A 23,373-nucleotide genomic window follows, 5' to 3' on the forward strand; every position below is an offset into this window, starting at 1 on the left:
TGGCTACGCCCCCTCACGCGCTTCTCGCCAATCGGGACGCGTCTCTTCCGGAGGCAGTCCTTTGGAAGCCCCACCTCTCCGCCCTCTCTGTCACGTGACCGCTGAAGGGGCGGGCCCGAGTTGCGAGCCCTACCACGTGACGTGGGAAAGGTTGTGTGCTGCTGCCGCCATTTTGCGGGAAGGCGGAGGCGTCTTTTTCTTCCATTCCCTGTGCCGGCGGTATCGCGGCTCCCAGCGCCCTCCGCGTTCTGAGCCTTCCCCAGCCCACAAGACTTTTCCTGTGGCGCTCTGATTCCAGGACCTTCTCCACCACTAGGCTGGTTTTCCTGCCAGGTGTCCTTTTGACCTCTGACTCAAAGGTCAGCCAAGGTTCTGAATTCGGGCCTGGGAATGTGAGGGGTTACGGAGCCTGAACTCCCCAGGCTGCAGCCCTGGGTTTCTAAATCCCACCCTTTAGGTGCCTCACCCCAAATTTGAGCCTTCATATCCCAAAATTGACCCCCCAAGTTTCCATATCTAGCCCGGATAGTAAGTTAACCCCCACTCCCTTTCCCTCCCCGAGGCTTGCAGCCAGCTCTGTACCACAAATCTGGCTCCGGATGAAAGGACCCCACCCTGCTTAACCCTCAGATCCCTCCTGATTTGAGTCAGCCGCCATCCCGGCTCCCATGGTCCCAGTTTTACCCTGATTCTTTTCATGACTGCTCAGCCCTCAAATTCGGGAACTCAGCTCTAAAAGCTTCAATCTCCATCCCTGAGACCAACTCATTTTGGAGGATCCTTCCCTCTCCCATTCTCGATTTTCCAACCCATGCCATAGACCCCAAAATGATTTCTCCATGCCCTCCTCCTCCAGAGCCCCCAGCCCCTCCTCCAAAAGCGCCTGCACCCCAGGCCCCCATCCTGCCACCTCCTCCCCTGCCCCCACATCTCCCCGACTTAGCTCTTCCACCCCCTTCCTCGAGTCTTGAGGCCCCGGTTCCCCCGCCACCCCCACTGCCACCTCCACCCACCGCCCCAGGGGTTGCCCCCCCTCACGTCTACGGCCTGGAGAAGAGCCGGCTCCTGAAGGAGGCCTTGGAGAAGGCCGGCCCAGTCCCCAGGGGCAGAGAGGACGTCAAGAGGCTCCTGAAGCTGCACAAGGACCGGTAGGGTCCCCGTGCCCCGCCCCACCCCACCCGCACAGGGTCTCGCCAACCCACCTGTGCCCAGATCACTTGAGCCCTCTCCTCTTGGGGGTTCCCATTCCCTCAAGGTCAAACAGTCTGGCTGCTCCAGCCGTGTCCTGAGACCCTTCAGCAGGCCAGTGAGAGACAGATCCCTCCCTCCACGGGACAGGGGCAGCCCAGCGTGGTCAGAGCTGTGATGAGGGCACCCAGAGGGACTGCCCGACCCAGGCTGGGGGTCCGTGGGGCCTGTCTGGAGAAGGGGAGCCCCGAGTGCTGTTGAGCAAGTCCTGCAGGGCTGTGTGATGAGAGTAAGCAGCCTGTGCAGAGACCCAGAGTGAGAGGAAGACTTGTTCTGTTGAGGAACCTGCAAACATGTTCTGTAACGGAACAGGGGAAGTGGCGAAGATGGGGTTTCACAGGTGGGCAGGGCAGGACGGGCACGTGAAGGAAGCTAGACTGTCCTGAGGGCCCCGGGGAGCCGTGGAGGGCCTCATACAGGAAGGGAGGCCACCTGCGGGGAGTGGAGGTGGTGACACTGGAATCTGGGGGCCCAGGTGGGAGGGGAGGGGGCTAGACCTGGGCTCAGGCTGTGGGGACCCCGTGTAACGATTGCCTGGCTGAGGGAAAGAGGGAGAAGTGACTTGCCCAGACTCCTCGAGGAAACTTCCAGCTCTCCAGACAAGTTATTAATCTGCCCTAAGTGCCCCAGCCATAGTGAGGCAAATTTGATGCAAATAACAGCATCCGCTGTGTGTGCCCTGCACACATCAGGCACTGTGCTGAGTGTTTTTAAGTTCTTATTTAATCTGCTCAGCAACTCCAAGGGGTAGGAACTATTAGCCCATTTTCCAGATGAGAAAACTGAGGCTCGTAGAAGTGAAGTCACTTAGCCACAGTGCCTAGAAGAGGAAGAGCCCAGTTTGAACTCTGGCAACAGGGGTCCACACTTTTAACCGTGTATGGTGATATGGCCTGCTCTCATCAGGAGGGTGGGGTGTCCCCACCAGCCTTGCCTTGGAATAGAAGTATAAGTGCTTCACCCAGCCCCTCAGGAGCCCTGGAGGGGTGGGATGGGCATCCTGGGAGCAGTGTGCGTGGGCGGTGGGGGGGAGGGGCTGGACAGGCCTGCAAGGGCTCGTTATGAAGGCGATCTTTAGGCCTGGAGCATGTTCTGGTTTTACTCAAGGCTGGATTAAGGGATTTGCAGCCCCTTTGCAGTCTGCTCTTTGCCCCTTCACTAACTGAAGAGCAGGGAGCAGCAGGTGGAAGGATGGTTCCCATTGAGCAGATGAGGAAACTGAGGCTCGGGAAGGGGAAGTGCCTCGTCAGTGGTCAGCGATAGAGCCTGGAGCGGCCCTCGGGCCTCAGGACTGCCAGGCCTGTGTTCCTCCTCTTCAGCGTCCCTTGATGCCCCACTCCCAGCCAGACCTCCAGCGGGGGCTCTGGGAGCTGGTTCCCGCGTGACCCGAGTGTGGCTCTGATCCAGTTTCAGAAGTGACTTGCGGTGGATCCTCTTCTGTGCCGAGCTGCCCTCCCTCATCCAAGAAGGCCCTCAGTACGTGCCCTGTGGCGGAACTCCAGCGCCCTGGCCACCGGTCTTGCGAGCCCCTGCCTTTGCTGTGCTTCTGAGGATTTACCCTGGGGGGTGGGAGGAGGCAGCCTGGGGAGGAGGAGGAGGGAAAGGGGGGAACTTACCAAGTCAGGGTCCTGGGTGCCTGCATCATAAACAGAACTGGAACCAATGAGCAGGTGAGTGGACAGATGGACCCAGAGCCTCATCTCTAACTCCACTTCAGCACCTGCTCCTCCTGGAAGCCCAGGTGACATTTCTGCCCACCCTCCCACCCCGCCTGCAGCCCTCCAGCCCTGGGCCCAGGCCTTGGCCATTCTCTTTCTCGTGAAGAGGGGTCAGGTGTCCCCACCTGGCCTGAGAGAGAGGAGGGGAGCTCCCCCAGGGCAGCAATCCTGTTCCCCACCTGCCAGCTTCCAGGGCAGAGGGGGCCCAGTAAAGACGTGACTTAGGGGTTGAGGGGCTGGGCCTGGCTCTCCCCAGGTGCGGACTGGTGGCCTTGTGGATGGCAGGCACTCTTCTGGTGCCCCCCAGCGGCATCCCCCTGGAGAGACTCGTGCAGATGGCCATGGAGAGAGGCTACACAGCCCAGGGGGAGATGTTCTCTGGTGAGTTGAGTGTAGAAGGGTCGCAAGCTGGGTGGAGAGGAAAGGGCTGTAGAGGCTGAGTGGGACACTGCCAGGCGCGTTAGGGGCCCTTATTCCATTCCTTAGGCTCTCCTCCCCACCCAGTAGAGCCAAGTGTTAGAAGGTAGACTCAAGTCAGGCTGCCCGGGTTCCCAGCTCAGCTCTGCCACCTCCTGCTGTGTGGCCCTGGACAAGCAGCTTACCCTCTCTGTACCTCATTTTCTGCATTTGTGCAAACAGGTGATGGTCATGGTGAGGGTTAGAGGTGTCAGTCCCTGGAGAGCCCTTGGCATGGTGCCAGGCACGCAGTGATTTCTCATTCTGTGTCTGCTTTTTGTCTGCAGTGGCCGACATGGGCAGGCTGGCCCAGGAGGCACTGGGTTGCCAGGCGGAGCTGCTCTGCGGTGGCCTGGGAGGTCCCAACCGAGACCATGTCCTGCGTCACCTTGTCGCCGGACATCCCTTGCTTATCCCGTATCCCAAGGCCATGAAGAGAGCAGGGTGGGGAGAGCGAAGGGTGGGTCCCAGGGCCACACCACAGCTTTGACCTTGACCCCAGCGCCAGCTACGACGAGGACTTCAACCACGAGCCATGTCAGAGGAGGGGCTGCAAGGCCCACTGGGCAGTGAGTGCAGGTGAGTCCTCCACACCTGCACCCCAAGCCCTCACCTGCATCTCCCCAGCCCCTCTCCACCCCTCCTCACAGTCTCACCGTTGCACTGGCACTTCCCCAGTCCCTCGAGGCAGGGACCAAGGCTGGGTCATCCCTGTCCCCGCAGGGTCCTTAGCAGGGCCCTGGCGGACAGCAGGTGCCTCACTGTCTGCCAGTCGGGGTTTCCACAAACAAGCTCTGAGCACAGACTTTAGGATCAGACAGTCTGGGCTGCAGGCCCGGGCCAGCCACTTTCAGGCTCTGACTCTGGCCTTCCATTTCTCTATCTGGAAATCAAGGTGACAGTAGTAGCCACCTCACTGGCCTGCCTCCTAGGCAGAACATGTAAAACTTGTACAATGGTGCCTGGCACGTTACCCGTCTCAGCATTAGCTGTGATCAGCATTGTCGTCATTCCACCTGCCTGAAAGAAGGACGGATTTGCATGTGTCCGGTGGCCTGTATCTTTGGCCTTGAGGCCTCCTCTCTGAGCGTCTTTTTCTTGATGCAAACAGCTGTTTGCTCTGTTTGTTTTTGTTTGTTTGAGGAAGATTAGCCCTGAGCTAACTACTGCCAATCCCCCTCTTTTTGCTGAGGAAGACTGGCCGTGAGCTAACATCCATGCCCATCTTCCTCTACTTTATATGTGGGACGCCTACCACAGCATGGCTTCTGCCAAGCGGTGCCATGTCCACACCCGGGATCCGAACCAGTGAACCCTGGGCTGCCAAGAAGCGGAACGTGTGAACTTAACTGCTGCGCCACCAGGCCAGCCCTGTTTGCTCTGTTTAATGCTGCCTGTTCACCTCCCTGTGCTAACAGGCTGTGGGAGGCAAGACTTAAATGTCTACGGCTCTGGAGCCAGACACCCTGGGTCCAATCTCAGCCCTGCCTGCTGGCCCCCGACTTCTCTGTAACGTGGGCATCGAGGCAACACCTACTCTGAAGGGCTGTGGGGGGACTCAGTGAGCCCCAGCACCTGGTCAGGGTTCAGCTCCCACTCACAGCCTCCCCGTCTCCTCCCAGGGGTCCTGCTGGGCGTGCAGCATGTGCCAGGCCTGAGCTATGCTGAGGACCCTGACCTGCCAGGCCTCTTCCACCCAGCACCTGGCATGCCCCACCAGCCACCATCTCTGCCGGAGGAAGGCTCGCCAGGAGCTGTCTACCTTCTCTCCAAGCAGGGCAAGAGTTGGCACTACCAGCTGTGGGACTACGACCAAGTCCGGGATAGCAACCTGCAGCTGACGGACTTCTCGCCCACGAGGGCCGCCGATGGCCGGGAGTATGTGGTGCCTGCTGGTGGGGTGCAAGCCGGCCTCTGTGGCCAGGCCCTGCTCCTCAGACCACAGGACTCCAGCCCCAAGCCTGCTGCAGCCCTGAACCAGGGGACCGGGCCCCAGCCACAGCCTGGCTCTGTCACTGTTTGAAGAGCTCCCCAGGTTCTTGTTTTGTATGACAGCCCAAGGGTTTGGGTTGGATCTCTGAGGACCTCCAGCCAGAGATCCTTCATGCAGGGTCCCCCCCAGTCCATCCAGTCCCAATCCTGGCATTATCCCCACTCCCCCCCCCGCCAAGCCCATCCCCCCAGTATTGAGCACCTACTGTGTAGGCTGGGGTTACAGCCAGGAGCCTGACAGACCAGCTCCCTCTCTCCAGGGGAGACTGATGACAGCTCAGACCCCATGTCCTGTCCATCACACCTCGATGTTGCACCCATCCGTTTCTCACTGGTGACCCCCCCCCTTCTAGACCACTGTCCTCTCTCTGGTCATCTGCAGGAGCCCCCCCACTGGACCCCCTGCTGCCCCGTGGCTGTTCACATGGAGCCAGGGCTGAGGGAGCAAAAAAACACCAACCAGATCTTCCCACTCTCCACCAGAGAAGCTTCTAGCAGCTCCTTGTTCCTCACACGATAGGGACTGACCTCTCCCAGCCTCAGCTCGCTTCTCCTTGTCCTAGGCCGTTCTTCCTCACACTTTTGCCACCAGCCACACTGGCCTGTCAGGCCCCTGTCGTACCCCACTGCAGCCCTCTGCTAACTCCTTAACTGCCCCATCATGGCTGTCACTTCCTCAGGGAAGGTGCCCTCAGCCCCGGCTGGGCCCCTCTCCCATCTCTGTGTTCTTCTGATTTAAAAACAACAAGCAAATCCTTCTGAGAACACTTACTACGTGCCAACCCCCGTACCTGTGTTAAGCCATGAAATCCTCCAGGCCTGTAAGGAAGGTGCTAGATCCTCTCCGTCTTCCAGATGAGAGACTGAAGCCAGGAGAAGTGCAGCCACCAGCCTAAGGTCACGTGGCTTGGCCAGTCCCAGGGCCAAGATTCAAACCAGGGAGTTAGTACCCATACAGATATATACGTAGAGCAATTATCAGTTTAGTGAATACTTGTTGCCTTTACTCTGAAAGGGGAGGGAGAGGGAGAAATCTGTCTTGGTCACTGCTCTGTCCCCGGTGCCCAGCAAAGAGTCTTAGCCAGAGCAAAGGTTCAGTGTAGTGTTTCTAACCAGAAGTGTGGTGTCCCCCATCCCAGCCCTGACATTGGTTGGCACTGACAGGTGTACTGGCCTGGGAGCCGCTGAGGGCAGAGCTTGGAGCTGCCTAGTGATCACTGTGTCTCCTGCATCGTCCGGCACAGAGCCAAGCACAAGAGTAACAGCTCAGTAACCACTGATGACCGGACAGCCCATGCCGAGCCTGCCTTTACCCCAGACGGATCATTGTCCCCTTACCCCACCTGGCACTAAGGCTCAGATCAGGAGCTTTGAGCCCGCACACCCCGATGCAAAAGGAAAAACGCCACAAAGTTGACTCTGAATGTCCTGTTTATTGGGGGGTCGTCACGGGGGAGAAGGCAGTGAGGCAGTTTTGCCTCCTGTTCCCGACGCTGCCCCATCTAACAACTACTGTCTCGTATAAATAAGTATAAAGGTCAGTAGAAAAGGAGCGCACCGCAGGCCCAGAAGACAGTGTGAGAGCCTTGGGGAGAGGGAGGTGCCTGTCCCCCACCCCCCACCCTGGCCCAGCCTTGTGGGCCAGGAAGCCAAAGTGACGGGCAGGAGGAGGGGACAGAAGGCCATCACCCACACCTCAGGGGGCTGGGATCTTGGGCTGGGACCAAGTTGCAAGCCTGCAGTCCTGGTCAGCGGCCCCACCCTGCACCCCTGGCCTGAGCTGGGCACTTTTCAGGGATGGGGGCCCTCCGGAGGAATGCAGCCCTGCTTCCTGACCTTTTGGAAAGCCTTGTGTGCCACTGCAGTCGGCCAGGAAGGAGAAAGTGAGGCTGCACTGTGCTCGAGGAAAGCTTGTGCTGGTCACACTGCTGGCGTGGGATGTGGTTGTGGTTTTGGTCTGCAGAGGGTCAGCAGAATTCTCCCAGGAGGAAGGGAGGGCAGGACAGAGTGAGCCGGGCACCACCCAGCAGTGTCAGCTCTCGGAGAGGTCCCGTGGTGTCAGCCCTTCCTCAGAGCCTCCCACAGCCCTGGAACAGCCCCCAGATGAAGAGATGGGGCTGTAATTCTAGGCGGACGAGCGGCTCCAGCATTGGTTCACAAATGTCTAGTTCTCTGGGACACCACAGACGAAGCTGACCGGTCCCTGGCCTCAGGGAGCCAGCTTCCAGCTGGGAGGGGGCTGACAAGGAGGCAGTGATTACAGTTCTTCATGCACTGACAGGCGCCAGGTCACACGTGTACCTGCAGCACCTGCATTGTGTTCTCTCGGGGCACCTGGTTTAGCTGTGGCCTCCGGCAGCCCCTCAGGAGCCTTCCTGGCTGGTCAGCAGACCCAATCTGTCAGGCCCCCTCTCTGTTCTTTACAACCCCTGTACCATGAAAGGGCCAGGTGCTACCCAGTCTCCGAGGCCCTGCAGATCTTCCACTCCGGTCTTGTGAGGTGTACAACCACCTCTCCCATGCCTGGATGCCAGCTCCCCCGTGGCCAACCTCAGGCCCCGTGCATCTCAGGCTCTTCCAGCCAGACAGGCACCATCCAATAAATAAACATGGTGGGGGGCGAGCGGGTCAGCTCTGAGCCAGCCCCTGAAGGAGGCAGATCATGTTGTCCAGGCCCCAGAGGTAGCCGTCCTCACGGTTGCCCTCAGCCCAGGGTAGCCGGTGGCTGAGCGTCTGGTGGTCAGGCAGGGCCACTGTCTTGCCGAAGTCGATCATCCAGACCTTGGCCAGGCCGGTGTGGTCATGCACAAAGAGGAGGGAGCTGCCTACCACCTGCAGGGGAAGAGGCCGGAGGTTAGGGGGAGGCACAGGCCCGGGTCAAGGTCCCTTCCCCACAGGCAGCTGAGGGGGGTAGCTGACAGCATGAACTTTGGAACTCAGTTGCCTGGGTTCAAGTCCTGGCTCTGCCATTTACTGGCTTTGTGGCCTTGGGTGGGTGACTTAACCTCTCCTTATCTCTGCACTGGAATAATAGCACCATCGACCTCAAAGGTTGCTGTGCATATTTTTATGTATGAATTAATCCATATAAAACTCTCAGAACAGTTGCCAGTATAACAAACTCACAACAAAGGTTAACACACATCCTTTTTCAGGCTGGGGTACAAATTCACATGCCTGCAGGATCCTGGGTGGGTCACAAGAGCCCTGGCAGGAGGTTGGGGGGGTCATACTAAGGAAGTGGATAATGCTCACCCCACAGAAAGGGGCAGCAACTCCTCAGCCCCAGCAGATTGCTGCTGGTGACCCCAAGCAAAGTGGCTTCCTTTCTCCAGGCCTCGGTTTCCTCATCTGTAGAATGGGGTGACGGGAACAGCCCCAACCTCCTGGGGTCGTTGGCGGCATTCCACAATCCACACGCTCCTAAGTTGCCCTGTGGTGCTGGGCACACAGCCCTCAGTAGATGCTGTTTTTCTTTTTTTGATTAGCAATATGTTCCTTCCCTTCAACTAACTCCAGGTTTGTGAGCCCCTCGCTTATTCTAGTCAGGCTTCAATCACCACTGCTCCCAGAGAACCCAGATGACTGGGCAGACGGGCAGGTGAGAAGAGGCAGGCACCGCCCAGCTCTGGACGGCTGTGGGCACACGGCGAGGGGCCCTGTGTTGCCACGTCTCCCAGTGTGCCGAGGGAAACTGGAAATCCCAATTTTGGTGTGAAATCTCACGTTTTAAATGTTTAAACTCTTTTTTTAAAGTACTAAGTCACTAAGCAGGTGAAACCAAACATGAAGACAGAAGAGATGCAGTCCCCTGGCCTCCTCTTTGTGACTTGCATACAAAGCCGGAAAGCAGTGACAAGGACTACGAGGGTGACGTTTGATAACAAACGTGGCAATAACAGCTGGCACACACTGAGGGTTTACTATGGGCTGGGCCTGCACTACATTCACCCTCATAACCTCCCCCATGCCCCGGAGGCAGGTGCTCCTGTCACCCCAGCATGCAGCTCAGCAGACAGGCCCGTGGGACCACTGCCCAGGCCCAGGCGACTGGGGAGGGCAAAGCTGGGGTTTGACCCCAAGCCGGCCTGAACCCCAGATCAGTGCTCTTTCAGAAGTGAGTGATATCAGGAAAGAGAGGAGAGAGGGGCTTGATGGCAGAGGAGCTTGGAGAGGACACAGGCGGTGACCTCACCACCTCACAGACTTTCTGAGACAGGCCCAGAGTGATGAATGTTTCCAAAGAGACGCAGCTGCAGAAGGGAGGGAGAAGGGAAAGGGAAGGGGCGAGCCACCAAACAAGGAAGGCAGATAACAGTAACTGGAACTAACTGAGATGATAAATTAGCTGCAAGAGCTAGGAGGTAAAAGCACTTCTTCGCTCGTCTCACGCCTCAGCAGCCGCGTGAAGAAAGCACTACTGTTCTTCCCCATGTCAGGAGGAAGCCGAGGCCCGAGAGGGTAGTTCACACGCCCAGGGTCAACCAGCCTTCATCCCAGGCCACCCGGCTCGAGTCCGTGCTCCTAACTGTCCCACCTCCCAGAAATCCCCTGTGCTGCCTACCCCAAAAAGGCAAACCCCCAAACCTGGGGCCTCCTTTTTACAGCTGTGGCCTGTAACTCTGTCAGCAGTTTCCCCTCAGTGCCACCTGACCTGGACCCCGACAGTCCCCCCCACCCCGACAGGGCCGTCTGCTCCCATGGTGGCCGGGGCTCGCACCTCGTGGGTCTTGAAGAAGGGCGAGTTCTCCAGGGCCTCACGAAGGTCTTCCAGGCGAGCCACATACTTTCTCTGTGTGTGAGAGGGAGGGTTTCTTGGTTAGCACAGGGACCTTGTGGGTCCTTACTCACCTTGAGACCTGACCTCGTTCCATACCCCAAAAGGAGTGGGCAGACCCCAGCCAGGATGGGATAAGGGGAGCCATGGGGAAAATGGGATGGGGCTGGGGGGTCGGATGCATCAGGGTGGCACAGAAAAGAGTGTGGTTGGTAGGTTACGTGATACCCACAATTCCTAGCAGCTCCTCCCACCAAGAGGTGGAGTTTGCTCCCGTTTAATCTAGGCTTGGTCATAGGACTTGCTTTGGCCAATAGAACATGGCAGAAATGATGGTGGCCATTCTGAGCCTAACCATCAAGGGGTCTTGCGTTTTCACTTGTTCTCTTGGCCACCTGCTTCCACACTGAGAACAAGCCCAGGCTAGCCTGCTGGATCATGAGAGACATGTGGCCAAGTCATGAGCCGAGACAGCGAGCTAGCCGCCAGACGTGTGAGCAGGACTATCCTAGACCAGCCAGGCCTAGCCAAGCCCCTAGGTGACCAAAGATGGTGGGCAACACCAGCCAGTATCAGCCAACCTCAGCCCAAAGTAAAAGCCCATTGACTTGGGAGCAACCATGATGGTGGTGGTCCCAAGCTGCTAAGTTTGGGGCATGGGTGACCCACTCACCAGGAGTCCATGGTTCCCATCCACAAAGTCCTCCAGCACCTTTGTCACCTGCTCCACCTCCTGCGTCTTCTTGAAGTTGGTGTTGCAGGTCCCATTGGCTTTCTGCAGGGCAAGGGGTGAAGGCACAGTGTCATGCCTTCTCCTTCCCATGCCCAATGCCAGCAGCCACCAGCACCTCCTGGGGCCATCGCCCTGCCTCCACGCTTACTTGCTGTTCGGGGGAAGTCAGCCCAACTGCTCAGCCCAGCTCAACTGAGCCAAAGTCACACTTCTGAGCAACCAGTCCTTCCAGCTCTCACCTTGAACCCCCTGGTTGAGCCAGTCTAGCCAAGTGGGCTTTGAATCATGACTCTGCCACTTCCTAGTTGGGCAGCTTGAAACAAGTCACTTCACCTGTCTCAGCCTCAGTTTCCTCATCTGGAAAGTGGGAACTGTGCTCGTACCCACTTGCTAAAGCTGTGTAAGAATTAGAGGAAACCGGATGTGTAGGATGCATAGCACAGTGCCTGGCACATAGTAAGGAAGCACCTGATAAAGGAGACCAATGCTACTTTTTATATCTGAGAGGGGCACAGAGAAGCCACCTGAGTCATTCTGCCATTCTGTGCCAGGTACCGTGTGGGCATTGGTAACATGGAGGTAACAGGATAGACATAGTCAGATGAGGGAGGCAGATATTGAATAAGATCATCACAAAAGGAGATAAGCATAATGAAGCAGTGGCAGGCTCAGTGGCGCAGCAGTTAAGTACCCATGTTCCGCTTCGGAGGCCTGGGGTTCGCCAGTTCAAATCCTGGGTACAGACATGGCACCGCTTGCCAAGCCATGCTGTGGTAGGCATCCCACGTATAAAGTAGAGGAAGGTGGGCACGGATGTTAGCTCAGGGCCAGTCTTCCTCAGCAAAAAGAGGAGGATTGGCAGCAGTTAGCTCAGGGCTAATCTTCCTCCAAAAAAAAAAGAATGAAGGAGTATAGGGAGCTATGAGCCAGCCCCGGTGGTCTAGTGGTTAAGATTCGGCGCTCTCACCATTGTGGCCTGGGTTCATTTCCTGGTCAGGGAACCATCTGTCTGGCGGTTGTCAGACTGTGGCAGCTGTGTGTTGCTGTGATGCTGAAAGCTATGCCACCAGTATTTCAAATACCAGCAGGGTCACCGATGGTGGACAGGCTTCAGTGGAGCTTCCAGACTATGACAGCCTAGGAAAAGGACCTGGCCACCCACTTCCGAAAAAATTGGCCATGAAAACTCTATCAATAGCAGCAAAGCATTGACTGATACAATGCCAGAAGGTGAGAAGATGGTCCAAAAAGACCGGGCAGGGTTCCACTCTGCTGTCCACAGGATTGCCAGGAGTCAGAATTTACTCAACGGTACTAACAACAACAACAGGAAGCTATGAGGAGGTAGAGAGGGGGCCCTGATCTAGTAGGACGGAAATCAAACAGGGCTTCCTGGAGGAAGTAAAATTTAAAAGGAGACAGGAAAATGACTGGGAGTCAATCAGGGGAACAGTAGAGGGAAGATAAGTCCAGACAGAGGGAACAGCATGTGCAGAGGCCAAGTGGCACGAGACAGTGGGACCCCTTCATGGAAATGAAAGTGCATCACTGTGGCCTGAGGTAAACAAGGAGGAAGAGAGGGATGAGAGATGAGACTAGACCCCGGAGGGCCCTCGAGGCCAGGGAACTTCTCCTGAGGATACTAGGGGGTCATGGAAGGGTCTTGAACAGGAGAATGACACTGTCAGATTTGCAACCTGGAAGGATGGCTCAGGTGAGGCCGTGGGGAAAGAGGCACTCTCACTGGCGGCATGCACAGTGGTACGACACCCATGAAAGGAGTTTGGCAATCTCTAACCGAATTCCCAATGCGTTTAGTCTTTGACCCAGTAGTCCTGCTCTGGGCATCTAGTCTACAGCTAAACCCACACATTTACAATATGTCTTATGTACAAAGTGACTCATTGATGCATTGTTTGTAATGGCAAAAATGGGAACCACCCAGGTGGCCATCTATAGGGGACTGTGGCACATCCACAAAAAGCTATTCCGCAGCTATGAAAAAAAAAAAAAAAGGAAAGAAAGAAAGAGGAAACTTTCTATGGAATGATGGGGGAAATTCTCCAGGACGTTGCCAATCAGTGTGTGTAGTGCACCACCTTTGGTGTAAGAGAGGGAGGGAAAGTTAGGATATGCAATTGCATTTGTTGGTGTCTGCAGGAAGAAATATAAGAAACTGATAAAGGGCTCCCCATGAGCAGGTGAGGGGTGCAGAGCTGGAATGAGAAGGACAGCTGCAGGGCTGGGAGAGAAAATTCTCCTGTATACCTTTTTATAATATCATTTGACTTTTGAACTGTGTGAACGCCTATTCAAACAATTAGACTTAATTTACCAAAGAAAAAGAAGAAAACTTTCTCCATAAGGTGGGAGGGGGGGTAAAAGGACCCCTCTAACTGCTGTGTGGGACAGTGGATCAGAGGGGGTAGGACCACAGCCCGGGAGCTTAGGGAGGCTGGGGCAGGAGAAGGCAGGGCCAGACTAGGACAGGGCCACAGGGAGGGGAGAAGATGGAATCAAGAGATGCTCAGACACATGGATACACTAAACTTGGTCATGATGGGTGTGGGGGTGAGAGAGAAGCAGGACGCCACTCCCCATCCCCCCACCCCGCCTCAGTCTTTTCATCGTCTGCAGTCTCCTGCTCTCTCTCCTGGTCTTGCTTTTTTCCAGCCTTCCCTGAAACCCACGTTCTCCCAGAAGCCCTGCCTCAGATCTAGTTCCCAGCCCTCTAGCGACAGGCCAGCAGCTCCTGGCTCTCACCTTGATGCCCTCGATCCGGAAGCCCAGGGTGGAGGTGGAGCTCACGGTCTCCCTCCACTGCATGTAGCGGGGCTTGGTGACTGCCCCCTGGGCGTGCTCCTCGGGGGTGGGGGCCCCGGGGTCCACGGCCACCATCTTCTCATACATGTCCTTCCGGGGCCGGGGCCTTTCTCGCGCCTTCACCAGCTCCTCCTCCAGGTAGGTCCTGGGACACAGAGGACATGACGAAGGAAATTATGGAGAACAAAGGTGGTGGACTTACACTCCCTGGTATCGAAGCACGTTATAAAACTACCGTGTGGCACAAGAACAGACAAATAGATCGATGGACCAGAACAGAGTCCACAGGCAGACACACACGTGTATATTCACCCAATTTATGACAAAGAAGCCACTGCAATTCAGCAGGGAAAGGCAAGTCTTTTCAATAAATGGTGCTGGGTATACAACTATGTACTGGGGGGCTTTGGGGAGAAAAAAGAAAAAAGAAAAAATCTTAAAAAAATAAAATAAAATAAATAAATGGTGCTGGGTCAATAGGATCTCCATATGGGAAAAAAAAATGAACCTCGATCCCTACCTCAAATAAAAATTAATTCTAGATGGACTGCAGATCTAAATGGGAAAGTTAAAACAATAAAGCTTGAAGATGAAAACACAGGAGAAGATCTTCATGATCTTGGAGTGCACAGATTTCTTAAACATAAAGCTCCTAACCATAATGAAAAAAATTGACAAACTAGACTAAATTCAAAGTACTTCAGGGGCCGGCCCAGTGGCACAGCAGTTAAGGGCACACGTTCCCCTTCTCAGCAGCCTGGGGTTCACTGGTTCAGATCCTGGGTGTGGACATGGCACTGCCTGGCACGCCATGCTGTGGCAGGTGTCCCATGTAAAAAGCAGAGGAAGATGGGCATGGATGTTAGCTCAGGGCCAGTCTTCCTCAGCAAAAAGAGGATTGGCAGTAGTTAGCTCAGGGCTAATCTTCCTCAAGAAAAAAAAAGCACTTCTGTTTATCAAAAGACACTATTAAGAGAGTGAAATGGGAGAGTTGGACAATGTGTGTGTATCTCCAACAAAGGATTATTATTTTTTTTGGGGGGGGTGGGGAAGATTGTCGCTGAGCCAATATCTGTGCCAATCTTCCTCTATTTTGTATGTGGGATGCCACCACAGCGTGGCTTGATGAGTGATGTGTATGTCTGCACCTGGGATCTGAACCTATGCACTCTGGGCCGCCAAAGCAGACCACGCAAACTTAACCACTACGCCACTGGGCCAGCCCCTCCAACAAAGGATTTGTATCTAGAATATATAAAGAATTACATATCAAAAAGAAAAAGACAGACAGCACAATAGAAAAATGGGCAAAATATTCAAATAAGTACTTTTCCAAAGAGGATTTCCAAACGGTCAATCAACATTCAACTTCTTTGGTCATCAGAGAAATAGAAGTGAAAACCATAATGAGACACTCAGCAGAACGGTTAAAATTAATAAAACAGATAATACCCAGTGTTGCTGACAAAATAGAACAACCAGAATTCTTATACACTGCCGGTGGGAATGTACGCGGGTACCACTTTGAAGATTGACTTGGCACTGTCTTCAAAAATGCCCACCACCGCCCTCCACCTCTGCCTCCTGGCTATTCCTGACCCCACCTGCTGCCCATCTTGCAGTCCATGATGGAGGGGCCCTCGAAGTCCGCCAGGAGATCTTCCATCTGGTTGAAGGCCTGGCCGTCCCGCTGCACTGTGCCATAGTAGGCAGGCACGAAAGGCCGCAGGGGGTCGCTCATCAGCTGCTCCAGGCTGTGCTGCTCACACTGACAGAAACGCTTTAGAATCCGACCATCCTCTCCTGCCTGGAAGTTCCCTATGAGCAGCACAGTCAATGAGAGGGTCAGAAACTGGATCAGCAAGCGAATCCCCCCATCTCCCATATGCATCAGATCCTGGCCACCATCGTCTTGCCTAACCCTTCTGCCATGTTTTTTCTCTCTCCCTGCAACTATTAAGATCTGGGCCAGGGGTGCTGAGGGAAGGGCCTATTTCTGCTCTTTGTTGAAACAAAGTCCTCTTCACAACAGACTGTGTCCTCATTTGTTTTCTAATTTTGGATTGTGAGCTCAGGATCAACTGTGGGAATTTTCGTGAGATCTGAGTTGAGAGCCCGACTCTCCAGAGCAGATGTGCATTTGTCTCTGCCTGGAGCCCCAAAGTGCTGACTGCTGAAGCCTATTTAGGTTCATTTACAAATCTGGCATTTCCTGGCCCATGCAGATAGTTAATATAGATTAGACTTACAAATTCTTATTGAAGCAGATTGTATTTTCAGATTATATTTTCCCAAGATGGCTGCAACAATAGCTCCTGTCCCACACACACTTCTAGAATTTCCCCACTCCATCAAGAAGTACAGGGTAATTCTGCCCTTGACTCTGGCAGGGCTTATGGCAGAAGCAACACTGTGTGACTTCAGAGCCTACGTCATAAACAGACATGCAGCTTCCACTTTATTAGCAGAGGCGCTAGCCCTTGCAGTCCTGAGCTGCCACATAAGAAATCTGGCTACTCGAGGCCACCATACTGTGAGGAAGCCCAAGCAACTATGCAGAGAAGCCACATATAGGCTTTCCAGCCAGCTGCCCCCAGTGAGACCCAGCCAACAGCCAGTATCAATCACCAGGCGTGTGAGCGAATGAACCTCCAAAATTTCCAGATTGCAGCCTTCGAGCTGTCCTAGCTGAGTTCCCAGATATCACAGAGCAGGAACAAGCCATCCTTGCCATGTCCTGCCTGAATTCCCGACCCAAAACCTGTGAGTGTAATAAAATGGTTGTTTTATTCCATTGCGTTTTTTTTTTCTTTTTCCTCCCAAAGCCCCCCAGTACATAGTTGTATATTCTAGCTGCGGGTCCTTCTAGTTCTGCTGTGTGGGACGCCGCCTCAGCATGGCTTGATGAATGCTGCTAGGTCCGCAACTGGCATCTGAACTGGCGAAACCCTGGGCTGCTGAAGCGGAATTCGCGAACTTAACCGCTTGGCCACGGGGCCGGCCCCCATGAAGTTTTTTTTTCAACCACTTTTTTTTTTTAGTTTCAAGTTTTCTATTTTTTGTTTTTGTAAACTCAGCCATAGTAACTAGAACACATATAGACGACAGGCCTGAGTTTATAGTTTCGGGGGCCCTGCCTTTCCTCTGACTCAGATCTAAGGATGAACAAGGCAGATAAGTTCCCTTCTTGTCTCCCTTTGGTGGTGGGAACAGTTTGTCTAGTCCAGCCCATTGCCCGTTTTTGTAAATAAAGTTTTATTGGGACACAGACACCCTCATATGTTTACGCATCACCTATGGCTGCTTTCACGCTGCAACAGCAGAGTTGACTAGCTGATTTATCATCTAGCCCTTTACAAAAAGTGCTATATGCTGGGCGTGGTGCTACTATGTGCTGGAGACACTGTGCTGGGTCCTGGGGCAAACCCTTACAGCTGCTGTTTACTGGGGGCCCACCCTGCTCTGGACACAGGGCGAGGACGAGGAATGATAATTTCCATTTATGAGGGGCCTGTCTCTCAATCTTGATGTACGTTTTGATTTTTTTAACCCTTCAGTTAACCCTGCCGGGGAGGCACAATTATCTCCATATTACAGATGAGGAAACTGAGGCCCAGCGAGGGAAAGTAACTTGCCCAGGGTCACCCACGAATAAAGAGCAGACCTAGGATTTGAGCCCAGGCCCATTTGTCCCCAAAGTTGAGGACTTTCTCCCCGACACCAGGATAAGAGGGAACAGCCCTCAGCCCTGATGTATGAATGGGCCAGCCCAGGTCTAAGCACTTCCCATAGGAGCCCCACGAGGTGCACCCTGTCACCAAGCCCACTGTACAGATGGGGAAACTAAACTCCAGAGAGCAGCTCTGTAGCTCTTTCCTCAGCCCAGGCGTCTGCCCAGCGCTGTGTGCCCCCCGCCCCGCCCCCCGGCTCTCACCAGCGTGTCCAGACAGCTGGACCCAAGGGTAGTGTTTTCGAAAGGAGACCACGAAGGGTGAATACTTCAGGACCGTCTTCAGCTTCTTCCACGGTTTGTTCTGTGTGGGGCAGAGCAGGGTGGGGTCAAGGCCAAGGCCAAGGAGGGAAGGGGATGGGGGTGCCGCCATGAGGGAACCAAGGTGGACCTGGGGTCCTGCCAGGGCCAGGGGACTTCCTTGGATCAGTGCTCCCAAATTCGTGAGGGTGAGCGAAGCCCACTTACTTCAGCAATCACAGGATCCCCTAAAGGTGTCAGCAAAGGTGGGGAAGAATCTGTTCACGTCTGTCTGTCTCTGTCATCACTTTCTCTGTATCTGTGTCTCTCTGTCCTTCTCGATTGAGTAAAGATAGGCTAGATTCTGTTCCAGTGACCAGCAACCCCCAAATCTTCCCCCAACACACACACACACCAAAAACCTGGAAGCCTCATCTCTGTCCCCGAACCAAGTCAGACCTTCTGCGGAAAACGATCGAGACAGAGGTTGACGGATGGAGCCGAACCAGAGACAGAAATAGAGGCAGAGGACAAAGTGACGACAGAGACAGAGAGACAGGGACAAAGAGGGACGACAGCAGTCATGAGAGCTGCTCACCAAATCCCTCCAGCCCTGCCTCCTACGGGAACATCCCTGCCCTCCTGAACTTTGGTTACTGACTTGCTCTGGCCAATGAAATGTGAGCACGAGTGTCCCTTCTGGGTGGAAGCCTTAAAGCCAGTGCACAACTCCCCATGTTCTTTTCCGTCCAGTAGAAAGGGGTAGAAAGAGAAATGGAGGCTTCCTCAGCCTGGGCCCTGAGTGAAGACAGCCTGGAGCAGAGGCCCCCACCCACCACTGACCCACGGTCGACGTGAAACATGAACAAAAACAATCCTTCGTTGTTCCAAGTCACTAAGATGGGGCTTGTTTGTTACTACAGCAAACCCTGGCCTATCCTAACTAATACAAAGACAGCTAGTTACCAAAAGACAAAGAAAGAAGCATAGGAAGACAGGGAGACACAGATACAAAGGAATGACAGAGAAAGAAAAAGACAGAAGCAGAGAAAGACAGAGAGAGAGCTCAACAGAAAACAATGACATAGTTGTATCATGTTGACTCAAACAAGAGCTTCCTGAGACCAGGTTAGTCTCTGACTCACAAGCACGTTCACATGTGTACACACACACACACACACACACACACACACAAATACATTCTCTGCTCCAAGCACATAGCAGGCCCTTAGCAAGTACTGGCAGAATGAGCTGTCTCCAGAGAAGGAATCTGTGAGGCTCATGCCCACCCCCCGACTACCTTGGGTCCAAGGCCATGTTCTCTCCCAGCCCCTCAGAACCCAGCTACCTAGCAGACACCTAACTGACGGTGGGAAGGTCAAATAGAGTCAGGAGGCTGGACTACAGGATTCAGGAAGGGCTCTTCTCTACCCCCTCCAGCTGCCAGCTATGGGGAGGAGGTGATGAATAAAGGTTCCTGTTTACTAAGCACCTGGAACATTCCAGGCACAATGACAAAGACTTAGTGTGACATAACCTACTTAATCCTCAAAACACAACCCCAGGAGGATGGTTGACTATGTTACAGAGGAGGAAATAAAGGTTCAGAGGGGTGAAGTCACTTGCCTAAATCACACAGCACAGTGCTGGGGTTCTACCACTGGTCTGACCCCACTGCCCTGGCCTCACCCACTACGGCGTTGCTGGACTGCAAGCTCCTGAGGGCAGGGACTGGGGATGTTATGGTTACGACTGGGTCTCCAGCTCACAGCCTGGCACACAATGGGTGCTCCAAAAATGTTGCTTGGATTGAAGAAGGATAGTTGAAATTGTCTTTTTTTAATCCTAAGCAGATTCAATATCTTCTCTCCCTTTTTTCTTAGATCTGATGGTTAACATGGGCTTTCTCAGATGGTTTCATGATGGACTCAGCTCACACGTCCCCTCCTCCAGGGAACCCTCTCTGATACCCCAGGTCTGGCCAGTCACCTCTGGACTCCCATAACCCTTTGGGCTTCCTGCATCCCAGCCCTGACCACTCTGAGCTGTCGCTGCCTGGTGATGGGTCTGCCTCCTCCACTGGCCTGGAAGCTCCATGAGGGCAGTGTCTCGGTCGCTGCTGTGTCCCCAGCAAAGCCAACAAATAGTAGGGGCTCAGGGACTGTCTGTGGTCTGATTAGGAGAACAGGATGGATGTGAGAAGGAAGGAAGTGGGGAGGAAAGGAACAAAGTAGCTGGGCCTTCAATGTCAGATGGGATTTCAAAATGAAGCGAGAAGGAAGCGGGGGTATTCTGGGCAGCAGGAACAGCTTAAGCAACAAGAGGAGGCAGGATGGTGGCAGCGTGTTCGAGGAACAGTGTGTACTTCGCTTTGTTGCGGCAGAGGGGGTCAGGAGGGGAGAAGGGAAGCTGAACGTGGGAAGGAGCCCGGAGACAGGAAGCCCTGAACACAGCACTGAACTCCTGATCGCTATCAGGAAGGCCCTTGGGAGCCATGGAAGGCACTGGAGCGGGGAAGTTCAAAAGTTGATCAGAGCTGGACCATGGAGGCAGATTCCCACATTCCAGAAGGATGAGGAGAAACGGGAGACAGGGAGGCCTGGGAGGAAAGCAAGTTAGGGACCAATTCACCCACCGCAGGCATTAACATGACTGGGTTTTAAACTCAGCCAGAATTGAGTTAGGATCCTGGCTCTGACCAGATACGGCCAACCCTGAGCAAGTACCCTCGCCTCTCTATCCCTCATTTTCCCCTCTGTAAAATGGAGATAATAATAATCCCAAACTCATAGTCTTGTTCTAAGGCTTCAAAGAGTTAACACACAGAAAGCACTTAGAAAAGTGCCTGGTCAGGACCGGCCCGGTGCAGCGGTTAAGTTCGTACGTTCCGCTTCTGCGGCCCAGGGTTCACCAGTTCAGATCCCAGGTGTGGACATGGCACCGCTTGGCAAAAGCCATGCTGTGGTAGGGTCCCACATATAAAGTAGAGGAAGATGGGCATGGATGTTAGCTCAGGGCCAGTCTTCCTCAGCAAAAAGCGGAGGATCGGCAGCAGTTAGCTGAGGGCTAACCTTCCTCACAAAAAAGAAAAGAAAAGTGCCTGGTATTCATTAAGGGTTTGAATCTCAGCTCTGTGTCTTGCAAGGTGTGTGACCTTGGACAAGCATCTTGACCTCTCTGGGCCTCAGATTCCTCATCTGTAAAATGGGGATAATGACAGTATCTGCCTCTGTGAGGACGTAATGCATTAAGACAAGCAAAGAGCTTAGCACAGGCTGAGTGCTAACTGCTATTATTATTAGATCTCTATTTCTTTCACCCACTTCCAGCTCAGCTGTGCTGAGATGCCAAGGAGGTGAGAGAGGAGGGGGAGGGAAAGGCAATGGCAGAAAGCCCCAGAGGGTCAGCTCCTTTGCTGGGGCGCAGGCAGGCCGAGGCACGTCTGTCTCTCACAGCTGTTGCCACATGTGTGAGCATGTTCCTAAGGCAGGCATGTGGGGTGAGGGGGGCTCAGGGCAGACTCCAGCCAGGGGCCCCAGACTCTGGGAGGACCCAGCGGGCAGACGCGAACGAGCCTCTCTCACCTGGCCCTCCCTCCCTGAACCTGCCCTGCCGGCCCTCCTGATTCACCGGGGAGAACCGCACCCAAGCTGGGGGTGAGGGCGGAGGATGTAAACAAGTCTGCAGGGGGCCCCCTGGGAGCTGGGGGACAGGGGGGAGACCAGAGCGTCCCTGGCTAGCCTGGGGATCCCTTAGCGTTTGGGGTTCACACAGCGAGAATTGAGAATCGGATACAGGCTGGGGGCTCGCTCTCTACAAAAGTGCATGGGTTCTAAGGAGGGCTGAAGGTTGACAACCCCTTAAAGCAGCCACAGGCCCCAGACTAAGAAATCTGGGGTGGAAAGTGCACCCTTTCCAACTCCCTGTACTGGTGCTCTTCCAATTTGGGGGTCACAGACTCTCCAGAGGATCTGACAGAAGTCACAGACCCTTGCTGCAAAAATCTCTGGGTATACACACAGAATCACACAAGCGTACAATTTCAGGGGGTCCTGGGTGCCATGAAGTCGGCCAGTGGCCGTCCATTTTAGACCCCAGGACTGGAGGCAGTGGGTGAGAGGGAAGGAGAGAATTAGGAGGAGGGTGCCCGGAGTGGATTAGTAACCCCGTCTGTCAGAGGGAGGTCTGTGGATGAAAGAGGTACCTGGAGATGAAATTGCTGGTAGGTGCTAGAAAACTTCTCAAAGCAAAGGCAGGGGCATTAGGGGTCCAAGGGGATGTGGCTCAAGGGCAGGATGGGTCCCACTCACCCCAGACCTGTCCTCGGGGTCGCTGGCACCTCCGCCCCCAGCCACCACGTCATCCTCAGATTCGTCGAAAGAGGAGGCAGAGGAGAAGCCGCCACTGCCCCCCTCCAGCCGGGTGGGGGGTCCCACGGGCTGAGCCTCAGGCTCAGGGGTTTCAGGAGTGATGATGAGGCGGGGCACAGGGGTCAGGGAGCTACTCTCCAGGTGAGAGTACAGGTGAGTCACCAACTCCCCATGCTCTGGTTCCTCTAATGAGTCATCTTGGTTGGGCTCCCCCAAAAGGCAATCTGTCCAAGACTCTGTCTGGGGTCTGTGAGTATCTTGCATCTGGGGACCATGAGCGCCAGGCTGTGTCCAGGCTGTTTCAGTATCTTGTTGTATCTGGGAGCCATCAGTGTGAGGTTCCGTCCAGGGGCCTTCAGTATCCTGTTGTGTCCTGGAGCCATCAGTGTACAATTCCTTCCAGGAGCCATCAGCGCTTGGCTCTGTTGAGGGACAGCCCCTCTCTGGCTGAGTCCATAGGCTGGACCTGTTCTGGTGGGTCCAGAGATTGGTGCAAGGCTTGGCCCTCTCTAGCTGGGTCGGTGACCCGTGTATTTCTAGCTCTGTCCAGGGCCCGTCAACCCCTGGCTCTGTCCAGAGGCGAGCCCGCTCTGGCTGAGGCTGGAGGCCGGACCTGTGTGGATTAGTCCAAAAGCCATCTGTCCTAGTCTCAGTCCAAGGACCAGCTGTCTCCAGCTCTGACCCGCGGCTGCTCCTTTCTAGATGTGTCCGGAGCCTGGACCTGTTTGGCTCCGTCTTTCGACTGGGCCGCTCCGTCTCTGCTCCGAAGCCAGCTGCTTTAGGCTCAGCCTGTCTGTCGGTCCCCGGCTCAGGCCCGAGGCCGGCCCTCTCGGGCTCGATGTGAAGGCTGGACTCCTCGGTCCGGGTCCGGGGCCTGCCCCCCTCCGGCCGCCCCGCCGGGCCCCCTGCGCCGGGCCCAGGTCGCTGCTGCCCCGGCTGCCGCCGCCGCCCCCCTCGCGGCGCCTCCAGCCCCATGCGGGCCGCCCCCGGCAGCGCCCCGGCCTCCGCCTCGCTCAGGCTCCCTCGGCACGGGCAGCGCCGCATGCCCGCTCCCTTGGTTCGGGCTTCGGCCTGACCCGGCGCCTCCTGCCCCTTTAAACCCCGCGAGGGGTGTGGCTGGGGAGCCCCGACTCCCGGGTTCCGGCCCGCGGAGCTCCAGCCCGCCCGGCCACGCAGGGGTTAACCGATACTCCTCCTCCCGAGGAAAGCCCCGGAGCCCCGCCCCGCCGGACGTGACGTAAGGGGGGACGGGCTTCGCCTGGCCACGCCCTCCCACGTTGGAGGGG

At 55.2% G+C, this 23,373-nt stretch overlaps 2 protein-coding genes across 5 annotated transcripts; one reads left to right on the plus strand and one right to left on the minus strand.

Moving 5' to 3' along the window:
- Positions 1-40: 40 nt before the first annotated feature.
- Positions 41-6,831, plus strand: ACTMAP (actin maturation protease). 4 transcript variants are annotated; one of them, XM_046681855.1, is made up of 7 exons: positions 41-1,148; positions 2,656-2,724; positions 3,223-3,347; positions 3,710-3,839; positions 3,931-4,001; positions 5,045-5,457; positions 6,554-6,831. In XM_046681855.1, the coding sequence occupies exons 1-6, from the start codon at positions 829-831 to the stop codon at positions 5,443-5,445; spliced, it is 1,116 nt and encodes a 371-aa protein (XP_046537811.1). In that variant the 5' UTR covers positions 41-828; the 3' UTR covers positions 5,446-5,457; positions 6,554-6,831. The 4 variants fall into 4 exon arrangements, with proteins under 4 accessions (XP_046537811.1, XP_046537812.1, XP_046537810.1 ...); XM_046681856.1 differs by having other exon boundaries at positions 6,579-6,831; XM_046681854.1 differs by lacking the exon at positions 6,554-6,831 and having other exon boundaries at positions 56-359; positions 563-1,148; positions 5,045-6,181.
- ITPKC (inositol-trisphosphate 3-kinase C) lies at positions 6,828-23,247 on the minus strand. Its single transcript, XM_046681853.1, has 7 exons — positions 22,028-23,247; positions 17,682-17,781; positions 15,352-15,565; positions 13,688-13,892; positions 10,865-10,966; positions 10,135-10,206; positions 6,828-8,246 (listed from the first exon to the last, which is right to left on the minus strand). The coding sequence occupies exons 1-7, from the start codon at positions 23,129-23,131 to the stop codon at positions 8,043-8,045; spliced, it is 2,001 nt and encodes a 666-aa protein (XP_046537809.1). The 5' UTR covers positions 23,132-23,247; the 3' UTR covers positions 6,828-8,042.
- Positions 23,248-23,373: the final 126 nt, after the last annotated feature.

This window comes from Equus quagga, chromosome 13 (genome assembly GCF_021613505.1).
Source record: "Equus quagga isolate Etosha38 chromosome 13, UCLA_HA_Equagga_1.0, whole genome shotgun sequence".
NCBI lineage: Eukaryota > Metazoa > Chordata > Mammalia > Perissodactyla > Equidae > Equus > Equus quagga.

Coding starts and splice junctions, on each gene's coding strand:
- ITPKC (XM_046681853.1), bottom strand. CDS start 23,131: ATGCGGCGCTGCCCGTGCCGAGGGAGCCTGAGCGAGGCGGAGGCCGGG. Junction 17,782..22,027: donor ACCCCGAGGACAGGTCTGGG/GTGAGTGGGACC, acceptor TGCCCCACACAG/AACAAACCGTGGAAGAAGCT. Junction 10,207..10,864: donor ATGGGAACCATGGACTCCTG/GTGAGTGGGTCA, acceptor TCTCACACACAG/AGAAAGTATGTGGCTCGCCT.
- ACTMAP (XM_046681855.1), top strand. CDS start 829: ATGATTTCTCCATGCCCTCCTCCTCCAGAGCCCCCAGCCCCTCCTCCA. Junction 2,725..3,222: donor CTCATCCAAGAAGGCCCTCA/GTACGTGCCCTG, acceptor GGCTCTCCCCAG/GTGCGGACTGGTGGCCTTGT. Junction 4,002..5,044: donor CCACTGGGCAGTGAGTGCAG/GTGAGTCCTCCA, acceptor GTCTCCTCCCAG/GGGTCCTGCTGGGCGTGCAG.